Source organism: Lolium rigidum, chromosome 4, assembly GCF_022539505.1.
Source record: "Lolium rigidum isolate FL_2022 chromosome 4, APGP_CSIRO_Lrig_0.1, whole genome shotgun sequence".
Classification (NCBI taxonomy): Eukaryota; Viridiplantae; Streptophyta; class Magnoliopsida; order Poales; family Poaceae; genus Lolium; species Lolium rigidum.
Genome location: NC_061511.1, coordinates 222,212,072 through 222,227,954, shown reverse-complemented (window position 1 = coordinate 222,227,954; position 15,883 = coordinate 222,212,072). Strand labels below are relative to the sequence as shown.

General features: G+C 48.4%; 2 protein-coding genes across 2 annotated transcripts; both read right to left on the bottom strand.

Annotated features, from left to right (window-relative positions):
• Positions 1–6,471: 6,471 nt before the first annotated feature.
• On the bottom strand, positions 6,472–9,390 carry LOC124707115 (uncharacterized protein ycf23-like). The gene is made up of 9 exons (XM_047238774.1): positions 9,158–9,390; positions 8,910–8,975; positions 8,020–8,094; positions 7,850–7,912; positions 7,692–7,751; positions 7,485–7,574; positions 7,249–7,356; positions 7,028–7,150; positions 6,472–6,827 (listed from the first exon to the last, which is right to left on the bottom strand). Exons 1-9 carry the CDS (start codon positions 9,326–9,328, stop codon positions 6,699–6,701), a joined length of 885 nt encoding a protein of 294 aa, XP_047094730.1. The 5' UTR covers positions 9,329–9,390; the 3' UTR covers positions 6,472–6,698.
• Positions 9,391–9,754: 364 nt separating this feature from the next.
• Positions 9,755–10,855, bottom strand: LOC124707114 (probable 3-hydroxyisobutyrate dehydrogenase-like 3, mitochondrial). Its single transcript, XM_047238773.1, has one exon. It carries the CDS (start codon positions 10,853–10,855, stop codon positions 9,911–9,913), a length of 945 nt encoding a protein of 314 aa, XP_047094729.1. The 3' UTR covers positions 9,755–9,910.
• Positions 10,856–15,883: the final 5,028 nt, after the last annotated feature.

The window sequence follows — 15,883 nt, the reverse complement described above, 5'->3', positions numbered from 1 at the left end:
CGCAGATCTCCTCCGAGAAGAAACAACTACTTCGGCTACCGTCCTCGAGTTGGATCTGAGGCTGATAGAAGAGACGAACAACGCCGGTGGGAAGAGGAGCGCCGCCGTGATGAAGAATGGCATCGTGATGAGGAGATCCGGCGTCGTGATGAAGAGCGGCGACAGGCGGATCAAGAGCGTCTCCGCTTTGAGGAATGCAGAAGATCTGATGAGCGTCGTCGTCTCGACGATGAGCGTCAACGTGAAGCGACTCGCATCTCAGAGCGTGTCGCGCGTGAACGTGCTCTGGCTGAAAGATCTCGCAAGGAAGATGATCTGCGTGCTCGTGATAGATGGGCGCACCGTTCTGAGATGGTTCCTGGAGCTTCCTCCAACCCCAACTCCGCCAGATCTGCTGATGTAAGTCCTGTAGCCCCTTCCTTGCCATCATCTAATACTATTGCTGTAGATGCGTTAGGAGCTGGCTCTCAAAATCAATCTCAGCATAGATCTGCTATGGTCGCGGACAGCTCTCAATCTCTTGTCTCTCTGCCGGAGCCGGTGGGGTCCTCTGTACCACCACCAGTTCCTGCATCCATGCCCTCTGCAAGTAGAAGGCCTGATATTCCTATTAGAAATCTTGCATGCTTTGTCTGTGGAGGAGATCATCACATTTCCATTTGTCAAGAACGTGATCCATGGGAATACAATGCCCCTTTCTTCGGGAGTGAGGAATTTGGCTCTGGGTTCTACTCCATTCCTGTTCCTGAGGAAGATAATTATCCGGTTGAACATCTCAATTATGCCCACATTACAGTTGAAAAAGGTGAGGTGAATTGCAGAAACATAGAGCATGAATTCAATGTCTGGGCAGAATCGATGAAGATCAACTGGCGTTTTTTTGCTAAAGAAGTTTCGGCCACAGAGTTCAGGACTCGATTTCCTTCAGCAAAAGCAATTGAAGAACTTGCCCATTTTGGGAAATTGTTCATGAGAACTGTCACTGGTGCTATTATCAGTCTGGAGAAGTGGGCTGGGGATATTGAACCTATTTCTGTTATGCAAGAAGCTTGGTTCAGAATAAAAGGGATCCCTATGAAGTTCAGAAACAAGTCCACAGCTTATTATGCTGCCAGCCTTGTTGGCAAGCCTCTAGCTCTTGACAAGAATTACCTCAGACACTTTGCTTATGTGAGAGTCAAGATTGGCAGCCAGGACTTATCTCTGGTTCCCAATTCCAGGATTAGTGAGATCAAGAAAGGTTTCTATGAATTTCAATATTCCAGAGAGCTGTTTGAGCCATCTTCTAACACTGGTAACAGACCAGCTGTTCATACTGATGTCCAAGGCACTGAGGGTGATCAAGGCACCCCTAAAAGACAGAGAATGGGTCTGCAAAACTCAGATGCTGGCTCCCAATCAGCTCCTCCAAAGGTTTCTGGAACTCATACTGGGTCACACAGACAATCATCTATGCAAGCTTCTCAAGTTCTTATGAAAGATACAGGCAAAAGGAAACTATTTGAAAGGGAGCTCACTTGCTATCCTGATGAGAACCCCTCTTCTTGTGCCACTGCTAGTCCTTCCTCTCTTACTGATGTGCACAAAGAGGTGGTTGGTGCTCTTGCATCCATTCCATCTCAGTCTGGTGAAATTTCTTCCTCTCAGAAGGCAGCTGACTCTTACAAGCAGTTCCTCACCTCTCTGGCAAGATCTGGCAGTGACAAGGCTTTTACAATTCAGAAAGAGTACAAGGAACTCCTAGATCCTATTGTGGAAAATGTGAATGAAAATAATGATTCCTCTGAAGAGTTGGTTGACTATGGCAGCAGTGATAACTCTCAGGGGTCTGATACACCTTATCTGACACAGGGACAGGGGATTCTGACTTTGGCTGCTCCTTCTCTTATAACTGAAAGAACTGCTGTAGTTATTCCTGTTGATGGCTCCCAGCCTGAACCAGAATCACAAGAGGACCCCCTCTCTCAGGTTGATAATCCTCCAATTGATAATGTTTCTTCAGGTGGCAACATCTCTCTCAATGCTGGTGGTGATCAGCAGCAGCCTGCACCTAGGATGAGCTCCAGAATTGATTCTATGGGCACGCACACTGTCAGAATTGGTGCTAGGACCATGGGGACTGTTGAATCTTCTAACATCCCAGGTTTCCATGGTGAGCAGGATGCTTTGGAGCTTCGTGCTGGAGCTGATGGACTACTGCGCCTTGCTGCTGCGGCGGGAGATGGAAATCCACCTGCGAGGAGTTCTGGACGAGCTAATCAGTTGCGCCTGGAGGATAAGAACTCTGAAGATAATCGTGAAGACTCAACAACCTCCTGAAGTCGTTTGCTGTGCGATCTAGGATGTTCCCCAGTTCCTCTTGTTGCCGCGCCCTTTTGAGTTGTTCCCTTGTCGCTGACAAGGTTATCGTTTTCTTGTAATATACTTCCTGGTTCTGTAATATTTGTCCTGAACGTTAGCATTAGGCGGCGATCTCCCCCCCTTTTCTGAAAACTGTTGCTGTATTTTCGTTATCTCCATGGTAATGAAAATTCGATCCCACGTGGATCGTTTGGAAAATGCACATCCAATGCTCTTCAAGGAACTTGTCATTGAAAATGCCCCTTGTCTTCTGAGGCTGCTCCTTCTTGATCAAGAGAACTATCTTCATGTATCCGTAGTCGTGGCGCCTAAACTAGAGACATTAGGCTTCATGAGTGATATTACGTGGCGTCAGGGTGAATTCTCCAAAAAAGTGTTTGGCTCCACAATTATTCAGGTACGCCTCAGTTGCATTTTTCTGTACAGAAAAATCACCTGTCGACTTGTGCATTCACTAATGTTGTCTTTCATACTTGATGAAGGGTTTGCGTGTCGATAAGCTGATAACTGTGCTACAATCAGTCAAGATATTAGCTCTTGATATGCAAAATCTTTGTTTGGATACGGTTATTGAGTTGATGAAATGTTTTCCGTTCTTGGAGAAGTTGTACATTGAGGTGATGGTTCTTCGTTGATAGCTTATCTTCCTTTCTGATCTTCTTTTGGCTTGAACTTCACTATTTTCCTGTTTTCTTTTTTAGTCAGATGAATCAACACCAGGCTCTTTGCGGCGTCGTAAACAGCGGAACCTGATCGGATGTTCTGACATGCGCCTCAAGACATTAGCCTTGACAAACTATCTGGGCATGAAGTTGCAGGTTAAGTTTATTACGTTCTTTGTATTGAATGCGAATCTGCTAGAGTCAGTGACACTTGGCATCGAGGCTAGGAACAACAATGAGGAGTTCTTGGCAAAACAACGTGTGAAGCTTAAGATAGACAACAAGGTTTCCAGAGATGCCCGATTTCATTTTACAACTAAGACACCTGTACGCAGTTTTAATATGGTCGCAGATGTCCGTGATTTGGATTTAAAAGATCCATTCGCAAATAGCTAGTGATTTTTGCCTGTTAGCTATTTAGTTCAAAATTTTGTGTCCTGTTCAAACCTTAGTACTTGTCCTACTTGTTGTTCTTTTGAGTTTGTAATATTTGGTACCTTTGTATAATGTCAGAATACTATTTTTTTGTGATACTATAGTCAGAGGTACCAGAGTAACACCGGTATGCATTGGTATTATTCCATTGTTTTTTGAACCATTTTTCTTTTTGCCACAGAATTATTGCCTGATTTCCTGAATATATAGTACTGTTATGTGAATGTTTGCTGAAAACTGCAGATTCTCAGTAATCGCTGAACTCTGCTGAATGTAAGTATACATTGCTTTAAAGTTGTATTTCTGAATTTGAGTTATGCTCAATTCCGCACTGATTATTATCAAGATTTGAATACCATTATTTGAAGGATACTTTTGAATAACATTATGTAAGCCATTATTTGGTAAAGATCAGACCAGTGCCAAGTTCTTGTGAGCCTGAGAAAATTGGACCTGAGAATGAGGAAATGAGATCAGGCCAGAAATATGGGGAAGGGATGACTCCCTGCATGAACAAATTTCTGAAGCTTGGTTTAGCTAGGCAATAGGCATTCACGGGCAGCAGACCTGGGAGATGTACCAGAAAAGTTGGGAGCGATCATGGCAACCTTGAGAACCTGGAGGAAACAAAAGTTTGGCAAAGTCACATCTGAGATTAAAAAAAAAAAAGAGGAAAGCTAGATAGGCTATGCAAATAGAAAAGGAATTTAGAGAACATCAAAAATTAAATGAACTGCTACTGAGGGAGAATTTATTTTAAATTTTGATAAACACTAAAAAATACGGTATGGTATGCTAGAACGGTGGTGCCCTCTACATGTGAAATTATAAGTCCAATAGTAATTTATTTTATTTAGCTTTGTCTAAAACTTCTAAGTCCCTCTTACATGGGTTGCACCGGTTTCCACTGTATATTTTCTCCAAATTTCAGCGACAGCAGCCTTGCTGACATGGTATGAGTGAACAACTGAAGCCGTGGTCTCACCTAAGACCTTACTCTAGATTTTGAATATACATGTGTGCCCAGTTCATGGAAAAGTAGGCAGAGTATGACCTGGACCCTTTCTGCGTGCACAAATGAACTGAAGAAAAATGCTACAGCCATCATCTCGGTTTTGGACCCAACGTATGAAATGAGCTGCTGCTCGCTTCTGGCATGATGCTTGCCTCCTGGATCGGCCATTTAAAGATGAGATGCTATGCCTGAGCTCTTTGCCATCTACACTACGCGTAACCTGACGGTGAAGTATTTGACTGATGGTAAATGAATCCGCACTTCAAGTCTAATTTCAGCCTGCCGCTCTACGGCATGATGATGACCGTCATTCGCTGAAATGGAAGTGGAGTCACGATGGCAAGTTCTTATTTCAGTTGGCTTACAATCTTCAGTTCGAGGGCATGATTCCCACAAACTTGCATCACACAGTCACACTGTCTGCGATTCTGATGCCCCTCGCAAGTCGCATTAAAAAAATGCATCGCAATTTTTCTCACATATGGAAGAACCCTCGAAGCCTGTCCCCGACGACGATGCCCCCTGGGCGAAAGGAAAGGGGCCGCCATTCTCTTTCTTTCCTCAATCGTTCCGATCATTTCTCTCATTCCCTTTTGTTCCGAAAGGAAAGTAAAGATAGTGGTCTGTGTTGCAAAAAGCTAGTTCAAGGTCTTATTACACTTCCGAGTCCAGAAAGCAAAACTAACTTTGACTAACTCATCTATGACAGCAGCACTCCAGTAACCCTTCAATTTCATTTTGTTTCCTTCGCAAGGAAAAGGAAGATGTTTTCTCTTTTCGAGATCCGAAAGCGGTGTAATTGGAAAGTTCCCGGAGGGACTTTCCAATTCAATGATTGTTTATTTTAGTGGAAAGGATTTTTCCAACTCGCGCCACCTGTTTACCAACTTTATCTACGCTTTTATTGAGGAATGGCAGTATCCGCATCCGCATTGGCTTCTCAATCGAAGTTCAATTTCATCATCATGAGAGCTGTTCAAAGCCGATCCTAGCGTGTTTTAATGGCATTAAACACAAAGACATCATCCAATACTTGTGAATTGAAGGTAGCCTACAGCATGCTGTGGATCTTTGTAGCGTCCCGATGCTCTGAGGTTTGTTTTTCTTTTTTTTTTGTAAGGAATTCTATGAAATTTTAGAGTCATACAAAAATGTTATATTCAGGATCGAAGAACCTAAATATATATGCATCTAATGTCACATACAATTTATGCATTGGATATATCAAAATGTACATATAAAAAAAGCATTATACATGAAATGCTCCCAAAGTGATTTGCTCCTTCTCCCTTATTTGCAGTGTAGTAGGATTTCCATAAACAACACACTGCAGTTGCAAAATATGTCGGGTGTAATAGTCCCTCCCTCCCTAATTGATGTACCTCTTAACTTTTAAAGTACAATTGTATGCAATTATAGGGGAGAGTAATTGCAGCCCAATACAAAACAATATGGTTGTAATGCTTTTGAGTGCTCATAATCAAGATAGCCTCTTGTTCATCTTGCTATTCTATCCATGAAGATGTTTCGAAAATGGTTGAATGCTTATTTGGTCTTTTTTTTGTTGCCTAAAGCTAGGATAGATCATGGGAGAATATATCTAGTACACCAGGTCCCAATTGACACCCTTAAACATTTTTTTTTAAAATTGTTTGTATAAACTATTATGTTCTTTTAGATGATAAAATATTATGTTGATAGGCACAACTTGCATCTAACATGTCATAACATTTATATCCAAATTCATAACACATCAGAGAAAATTAGATAAAACCATAATCGAATAGTAAGCTATTGCAAGTTGGGCTTTGACTCTAGGCCATTATCACTAATTCACCATTGATAGCGAATTTTCTTGCTTCTTCAAGTCCTGAACATGTTAGATTTAAGTTGTGCCCATATTCTTGCTTTTTTCTCATATTTTCCAAAATATTTAAGGGCGTCAATCGGGGTGGGTGCACTAAAAGGCAGGAGTTGTTTTGATTATTTATAACTAAATGACCCAAACCAGACCCTCGTATTTTCAATTGTGCACAATGATGTCCCACAAACCGCCTATCTGAGGTTACATTACATCTGAAATAATGGTCTGATCTGACAAGGACTCATCGACAGAATCAGCCCTTCTCTAGTGCAATTCTCCTTGCCTGCACAGAAGGCTAGCAGACAGGAGAAATGCTAAAACTGCTGATATGCCTCCTGATAGAAGTAGCGTCCTAGTAATACTAATGATGAACTGTTCTCAGGTCCTCGGACATGTTTCTCGAAGATGTCCCCAGAGCCTCGGCGATGCTCCTCACCTCGGCGATCATCGCCACGACGTCATTGAGCTTGTTAATTGCAGAACCAACTCCCTGCAGCCACAGTGGGGAGCAAAGATCATGTCCCGCGAAAACCCCCTCACAAGCGAACAATATTAACAGTTTAAACACGGAAAATTCAGAACAGCTAAAACGTTTCGGATCTGTTTTGATTAATTTTCGTTCATGAAGTTAACATTGTCCTAAATTTTTTGCTCTACTACTACATATAAGTTTCAGATAGAGATACATACCACGCCGGCAGCTCCTGCAGTTACTGCCATTGGTGCGGTCACTGAACTTAGCCCTGACGCGCACATCACCGGTATGCTGACAGCCCGCGAGATGGAGTATGCCGCGGCCAATGTTGGTGTTGCCTGCAAGTGGAACACTAGTTATGAATTGGTGAAACAAGAAAATGATGGTGCTTGATACAATACAAGGTGTTATATATAGTTTCGCATTTTCGCGCTACCTTTTCAATTAGTCCAAGCACTCCAGGCTTTGTTGGACTCGAACACTTCCCACCTTCAGTCTGAATGATGTCAGCGCCTTCCTCTTCAAGGAGCTCTGCAAGTCTCATCTGTAGTTTTGTTCCAGAAAAGAAATCAGGATCGATGTACTTGTGAACTTTTATTTCAATAAACATTATTTTTTTCGAGAATGTTTCAAGAAACATTCTAAGTGAATGCATGGCAGAGGATGATATACCTGATCTGGGAGGCTAAGAGTGTGAGGAACAGTTACTGATAATGTGATGTCAGGGAACATCTTCCTTGTCTCCCTGGTCAGTTTCAATATCTGCAATTGATCAAACATTATTTTTTTATTTTGACATGGAAACTGTGGATTGCACCAGTAAACATACAAGCCTTTAGCATAATTGATAATTTAAATAAAATGAGAAAAAGAGTTTACCTGCTCCGAAGAGAATTTGATGCCGTCTTCGTAAAAGGAATCGTAGTTTCCAATCTCAATCTGCATGGAGAAAAGTTTGTAAATGCCAGTGGCTAGCACAATATATAAAATGCTTTTGAACCTTGTCGCCTAGTTGGTACTGAGAGTTACAAACTAACCATCTGCGCTCCAGCTTCTACTGCAGATTGGAATGCTGAAGGATTTACGGATGATACACAGATCTACAATATGAAATTCCCATGATGCAGTTAGCATAGGTGTAAGTCTACAACTGGGTAGAGGAGCTACAGTTGATAAGTCCTGATAAGTCTGTGAATGGATCGCTCACCGGGAGGTTAGTTAGCTCCAGAGCAAGCTTTACCAAGTCCTGGTCACATGCTATGTCAACATGGGTAGCACCTCCCTGTAATCATTAACAAGAGTATGTCAAGTATGCAATCATGAGTCATCTTTAAGTATTTCTGTAATATATGCAGGACAGCACAAGATTATTAAGATAGTAGCATAGGTGACATCATTTTTATTTTTGGATCAGTGGATCATATTTTTATCAAAACCTGGCGTTGGCCTGCTGGTACATTTAGCTACAAAATAGAGGCACTTGTTCTGAATTTTGCTTGTTATATTGCAAACGTTGCAATCTTTTTTGAAATGGCTCGTATAAATTTCCAGTAATATTAGAAAAGTTTCCATCGAGTTGCAAGTTGGAAAAGAGTATCAGCGTAGGATGATAACAACAGTTGCTTGCTGAATCTTAATTTCCTTGATGTTGACTGTATTTGAAGAGGATGCTTTAATGCTGCAACTAACTTGTATTGATAACGACTTCTCCAAAACATACTTCACAGTTAATGTACAGGGTGAAGGATACTATGCGCTAGTTCTAATTCTTTTGATCAGATAAACACCAATGCTTAGGCACTAATCAAAACACTGCCGTCTACTTGTAGAATTCTCGAATGACAAAATTAGCAGTGACCTAAGCTGACATAAATCCAGACTGCATCAGCAGAAAGCTCAACTTCATTATGTTGTCTAGTGGATTTTAGAAAAGAGATGCGTGCGAAGCCATTAGATTTACCCTAAACAAAGTTGATAATGTAACAGTTGTTATTTATCCATTAAAAGAGATAAGAAATTGCACAACATTTCATCCATCACTAGGAGTTCAACACTAAACAGGGCATGGAAAACAAATGCACAACACAGTATCCACACCTTATCTGCAGCTGTGACAACAGAAGCAACATTGTTCCTGTCGAAGTTCTGAAGCCCTGAAATGATCTGCAGATGCAAAGGTCAATCACTATCAGAGGTGCAAAGGAGAGTACACGCAATGAAATTTTGTTACTCCACGCTTCAATCTAGATATGATTTCTACGCATGCACTGTCCAGTCTGAAGAGAAAACACTAATACAACTCAACTTCAGACACGAATGCTGGGTAGGGAGAAGGATAGTGAGACCTTGAGAGCCCTGTTCTCTCGGAAGGGCCTGAGGACGGCGTCCTTGGTGGCAGCAGAAGCCGCCGAGGCTCGGACGGCGAACACGGGCCGCCGGCTCACGGCCACCGGCCGACACTTGGCCGCGGCGAAGGACTGAACCTGGAGAAGTCCTACTGAGCCCGGTGCTGCCATTCTCTATGCTGGCTGCTGAGGATTTCTGGGAGTGAAGGAGATAAGGAGTGTGCACTGGTACACTGCAGAGAGGAAGGCTCTTGAGTAGATATGTTATCTTCCTCGGTTTAAATACCTAACAGACACCTGGAAGGAAGTCTCACATGGTTGGGTAAGAGGCCCTTGGAAGTTTGCAACCTTTGCAAATTGCTCCTCGGCTATCAGATTAGCATCAACTCATCTGAGTAAATGATGCATGTGCTATCTGTAGCAGTACCATGTGGTCATGGTGAATCATTTTTGCTCACGGCCTAGGTTTTTTGGAGATACAAACTTATAGATAGTAATCTGCATGTTTGGGTTGATAATTCATCAGAGACTCAGAGCACACTTAGCACAAAGACTGATCACTAATGTTACATCAACAGTCAGCAAGAAAATCAGAAATTGCATCACCAAGATTGAATCCATTCATTGTTCCAGGAGTGGCTTAAACACTTCATGATGAAGATGAAACATCGAATATTATTCAGAAAACATACACAGCACTAAAACGAAAATTTCATATCTTGGTTCGGCGTTGTGACGAACACCATCCTTGCCTTACTTGCGGATGCCGTTCAGGCGCTCAACGACGGTGATCAGTCCCTGCAGGCACAAGTCGCCGTCGCCGTTCGCCACCATGGCCGAGAACATCTGCCGGTACAGCGCCGACCCTGGCAGCACATTGACCTCTTCCTGACCGTCCCCGACCTCCAGCGCCATGCCGAGGTCCTTGATGATGTACCGCACGGCGCCCCCAGTCGCGAAGTCACGGCTCAGCACGCGCTCGCCGAAGAGGTCCATGACGCGCGACCCCGCCGCGCCCTTGGACACCGCGCCGAGGAACTGCCGCGCGTCGAGCCCGGCGGCGTCGGCGAAGGCCAGGGACTCGCTGAGGCCGACCACCGCGCCGGCGACCGCGATCTGGTTGGCGATCTTGCTGCTCTGGCCGCTGCCGGGCGGGCCCATGTAGGTGGGCCTGCCGAGATGCGCGAAGAGCGGTGCGAGCCAGGCCACCACGGCCTCGTCCCCGCCGGCGAGGATGGCGAGCGTGCCGTCGCGGGCGCCTACGTCGCCGCCGGAAACGGGGGCGTCGACGGCGTGGCAGCCGGCGGCGCGCGCCGCCGCGGCCACCTCGCGCGCGAGGGATGGGGAGGAGCTCGTGCAGTCTACGAGGACCCCGCCGGGTCGGAGCCCCGCGAGGGCGCCCGTGGTGGTGTCCAGGACGACCGCGCGGACGTCGCCGGGGTTGCCGACCATGGTGAAGACCACGTCGGAGGCCGCGGCCACGGCGGCCGGCGAGTCGGCCAGACTTGCGCCGGCGGCGACCAGGAAACCAGCCTTGGCTGGAGTGCGGGCGTAGGCGGTCACCGCGTACCCGGCGGCGAGGAGGCGCCCGGCCATGGCGCCGCCCATGACGCCGATGCCGATCCACCCCACCCGCGTCGCCCCCGGCCGCACCTCCGACGGGAAGCCAAACGCCGCCGCCGCCTCCTCCGTGGCCATGTCCACCTCCACTCCTCCACTCTCAGCTCTCAAGTTCCCAACCACCAAAGCTACCTCTTTTGGTCTACTTCCACGAGAGAGCGACAAGATCAATAAACAACTCAGACATTGTCTCCGAAACCCAGCTACCCCTATTTGCACCATCACAGATTCATTGCAGAAATTCACAAATCAATAAACGCAAATGAACACGAGCAGATTGCAAATTTCCATGGTTCATTGTTCCGCTTGGTGGAGAATTTACACGGCGTCTTGGCCCGATCAAAACCGGAAGAACTACTACGCACTAGAAAACGAAAAAGAGAAAAAAAAAAAAGAACTAAGGGAACACGCGTGCAACTAATTCTTGCACGCCAAGGTAGCTAGAGCAGCTAGAGCTAGATGTGGCAGCCGCAGCAGAGGAAGAAGCAGGAGAGCGCGAGGCCGAGCACGACGGCCTCGACGACGCACATCACGCGGAACGTCACCTCGTCGAGCAGCGCCGACGCGGACCCGGCGCGCAGGCCGAGCGACGGGAGCCCCGGCAGCCGCTTCCACTTGAACGACCGCGACAGCGACGACGCCAGCCTCCTGTAGGAGGATGGCGGCGGCCTGGCGGCGCCGCCCGCGGCCGTCGCGGCTGCGGCTGCTGTGGCGCCCGTCTTCGACCACGACAGCATCGATGCCAGCCTCTTGTAGGAGGACGAGGACGAGGACGGCGACCCGGTGGAGGCGGAGCCAGACTTGCACCGCCGGCTGATCCTGGCCGGCACGTACTCCCGCGGCAGGAGCCGGCGCACCCACCCGCGCCGCCCCACGCCAGGCGCGATCGGCGCCTCCTCTGCCGTCGTGGTGGTGGTCGTCGTCGCAGGGGTGGACATGGGCGCCGCCGCGGGAGCCGTCTCGACGATGGTGGACATTGGCGGCGCGCGCTTGCGGGGGTCTGCCTCGGGAGCAGGACAAACTCAGGAAAAACAGAGTCTTTGGTAATTTGTTTGGGAGACCGGGCGCTGGGCGCGTGATTTATGGGACGAGGTGCCCTCGGCTTTACTGGCAATTACGAGTCCGTCCTGGTTCCGCGTCCAGCACCGGTCGTTTTCTTCTTGTCCTGTCCTGTGTATACTCCATGCCAACTTTATTTTCTCGACCGGACGTTGGAGCGTGTCGTCGTTGGAATCAGAATTTTGTGATAAAAACTTTGTTGGTACTGAAAGAAGGCAGGCACGGCATTCATCGGCATGTTCCTCCAGTTAAGCATAGCACGAGTACAACGGCAACGACAGCTCTATGCTTCTCTTGATGCTTCTAGTGCTACGGTCGAGTAAATCACCACCCACTCCATCGTTACACAAATATAAGTAATCTCTCACCCTCCTTCAATCTCAACCACGAAATAAGATTGAAATTGCACTTACAATACTTATACAATGACAATGAAAATAGTTTGGTGAAGACATCTACAACTTGAACTTTTTTAGACGGAAGGCTCAAGATGAGCCCGGCTTTAAATTAATAAAGCCACAACAGCAGAGTACACATGACACCACAAGACAGACAACATGAACGATCCATACATGCTCCTATCCGAGCAAAGCATCAACAGCACCTACGAAAGGAGTCGCCCCAACGAGACCTCTCAACATGCACAACGAACTAGTCCAACACAAGGGAAGAACATAAGATGGAAAAGGAAAAACTAGCTCGACACGGTCCGCCGACGAAGATCCTCACGTCGGGCGGTCCCGGATGTTGGCGTGGAGCGAGCGAAGTCTCCCGATCGCCAACTCCAACGCCTCGCGGTCCTGCCGCCTAGCCACTGGCTTCCACACTCGTAAGTACATCAACATTTTGTATAAAGCGTCGGCGGGCTGCGAAGAAAAAATCCCCTCAATGGTAAACTTGTTTCTAATGTTCCAAAGCCCCCGAGCAAAGGGCCGTACAGACAAATTCGAGAGAACCCTTTTCGTTTGGCCTACGAGATCATCCAGAAGCCTATAGAGCTCCGCAAAACAGGTAGGGTTCTAGGCACAACCAAGCAGTTCCCGAACTGCACTCCACATGAATCTTGCCAGAGGGCAGAGGAAGAAGATGTGGGCGGTGTCTTCCAAGTCCAAGCAAAGGGCACATCGCCCCGACGATGGGCCCTTCTCCGGCGGATGTTATCATTCGAGGGTAGGCGTTTCCGAAGGAGTTGTCAAATGAAGATGCGGATTTTCATGGGCACCGCAATCTTCCAGATGCCGCTGAAATGCTTACGCGGCGTCCCCTGGCAGAGCTTCCTATATAAGGATTTGATAGAGAACTTGCCCGAGGGTTCCAGGGCCCAGGAGATGATGTCCGGGCCATCGGATAGTTGTGTCCCAGCAATCTCCGTCAGAAGGAGCGCAAGTTCATTGTGGGCAGGGGATCCCAGGCCTTGGCGAAAGGCTGGGGTCCCACCCATCGCACTAAAGCATCTGGACACCGTGATCTGCGGGTCCGCGGCGATGGAGAAGAGTGCGGGGAACCGGGAGCATAAGGATCCCGACCCTTGCCACCAGTCACTCCAGAAAAGGGTGGAGGATCCACTACGCACCTGGTGTCTCGCTCCCAGGCGAAACACCGATTTGATTTTTTGGATCGCGTTCCAAAATTGGGAGCCCGATTGATGGGAGTCCACCAGGAGATCCTCCAACCTGAGATACTTATTCCTGAGGATCTCAGCCCAAAGCCCTTGCTCCCCAGCATAGAGCTTCCAAATCCATTTGGTCATGAGATAGATGTTCATGAGCCTGGTGTCGATGATACCCAATCCCCCCAAGGACTTGGGCTTGCAAAGCGCTTCCCATCTAATCCAGTGGTACTTGCGCCTCGGGCCATTGGCTTCCCAGAAGAATCTGGCCCGGTGTTTCCTAAACACAACGTGGACGCCCTCTCCCAAGAGGTACACCCCCATTGCGTGTAGAGGCAGGTTGGAGAGGCAGGCGTTGATGAGGGTCAAACGTGCCGCGGAAGACATGAATTTTCCCATCCACGGGTCCGCTCTCCGACCCACCCGAGTAGTAAGAGGACCCCAGTCCGTAGCCGTCACGGCGCGATCGCTAATGGGGAGCCCCAAGTAGGTGAAGGGGAACGTGCCCCTCTTGCAGTTAAGCATGTTGGCAATCGCAACCTGCTCTTGGTCAGTGGACCCCAAAACCATGACCTCACTATTGTGGAAGTTAATGCGAAGGCCGGACATGTTCTCGAAACAGAGAAGGAGGAACTTGAGGTTCGCAAGTCCAAGAGCTTCTGGTTGGAGCATGATGATCGTATCATCTGCATATTGCAGGTGGGTGATACCCCTTCCACAAGGTGCGGAACCAGCCCTGCAATGTGCCCAGCCCTCGAGGCTGCCTGGAGGATGGCAGCCAGGGTCTCAACCGCAAAGTCAAAGAGGAGAGGGGAGAGCGGATCCCCCTGGCGGACGCCACGGCCATTGCGGAAGTAGTTCCCGACTCCCCCATTGACCGTGATCGCCGTCTGGCCCCCCGAGACCAGACTCATGGCGCGATGGACCCACCCCGGGTCGAAGCCTTTCATGTGAAGGACTTCACGAAGGAACTGCCAGTTGACACGATCAAACGCCTTCTCGAAGTCAAGTTTAAGGAAAACTCCCCTGAGTTTCCTAGACTTGGTCTCATGGATGATCTCCTGAAGGGATACGATCCCCTCAAGGATGTGCCGGCCCTTAATGAAGGTGGATTGCGCACGACTGATGACACGGTGAGCAATAGGTGATACACGGATCGCGTAGGCTTTGGCGACGAACTTAAAGATCACATTAATGAGAGCAATAGGTCGGAACTGCCGTATATCGTCAGCACCCTGGACTTTAGGAATCAGCGAAAGGACTCCAAAGTTGAGCCTCGCAATGTCAACGCGCCCCAAGGCGAAGCCGTTCAGGATGGCGAGGATGTGGGGTTTAGTTAGAGACCAGAACTTCTTGAAGAAGATCACCGGCCACCCATCAGGCCCAGGTGCCGTCTCCACTCGCATACTAGCAAGCACCTTGTCCAGCTCCTCCCCGGTGAAGGACAACATAAGCCCCTCGTTCTCCTCCTCTGAGACCCGCCCCAGCTGATCCCAAAGGGTAGTGGCGAGAGAGAAAACGCGGGTCTCCCTTCCGCACCCATCAAGTTGCGGTAGAAGGTGTAGATATGGTCTTGGAGGGCATGTGGGTCTGAGATGACTCCTCCGTCCGAGACGAGTCTCGAGATCATGCATTTCCTCCTCCGGCCATTAGCCATCGCGTGGAAGAAGGCCGTGTTGGCGTCCCCCTTGAGAAGCCAATTCAGGCGGCTCCGCTGCCTCCAGTATTCCTCCTGGGTACGGGCTAGGTGGGTAAGCTCGCCCTCGAGGTGATAGCGAAGGGCCCAGCCTTCATCATCAAGGCCCGAGGTGTCAGCCATAGCATCTAAGCGCTGGATCTGGGCAAGGAGGGAGTCCTTAAGATCGCGGCCCTCTTTCCCGAGGTTGGCTCCCCAGCCTCTCAGGAACTGACGAATCCCCGCGGAGATCTGCTGCCAGGCGTCAATAGGGTCGAGGGGGGTGCCCAAGGTCCCTTCCAAGGTGCGCCACTTGTCAGAGACCAGCTCCACAAAGTCCGGTCTCTCAAGCCAAGCCTGTTCGAAGAAGAAACGAGGGCTACGCTTCTTGAGTTCCTCCCCGGAGCTCAAGATTAGCGGGGCATGGTCGGAACCGATGATGGTTTCCGCCACGAGGGTGCAGAGTGGGAAGAGTATTTCCCAGTCCGGGGAGATGAATACTCTGTCAAGGACACATTTGACGGGGTTCAGCTGTTTGTTAGTCCAGGTGTAGCGAGCGCTGCCCCTACGGACTTCTCGCAAGGCAAGATTGGCGATGCAATCGTTGAAGCGATGCACCCTAGGCCAGTCAATGTGGCAGTTGTTCTTGTCCTCCGCCCCTCGGATGAGGTTGAAGTCCCCACCAACAACCAGGGGAAGGTCGCAGGCTTCAACCGCAAGGGTGAGTTCCCCCAAGAACTCCTGAGTGCGTCGGTGGTCAGCT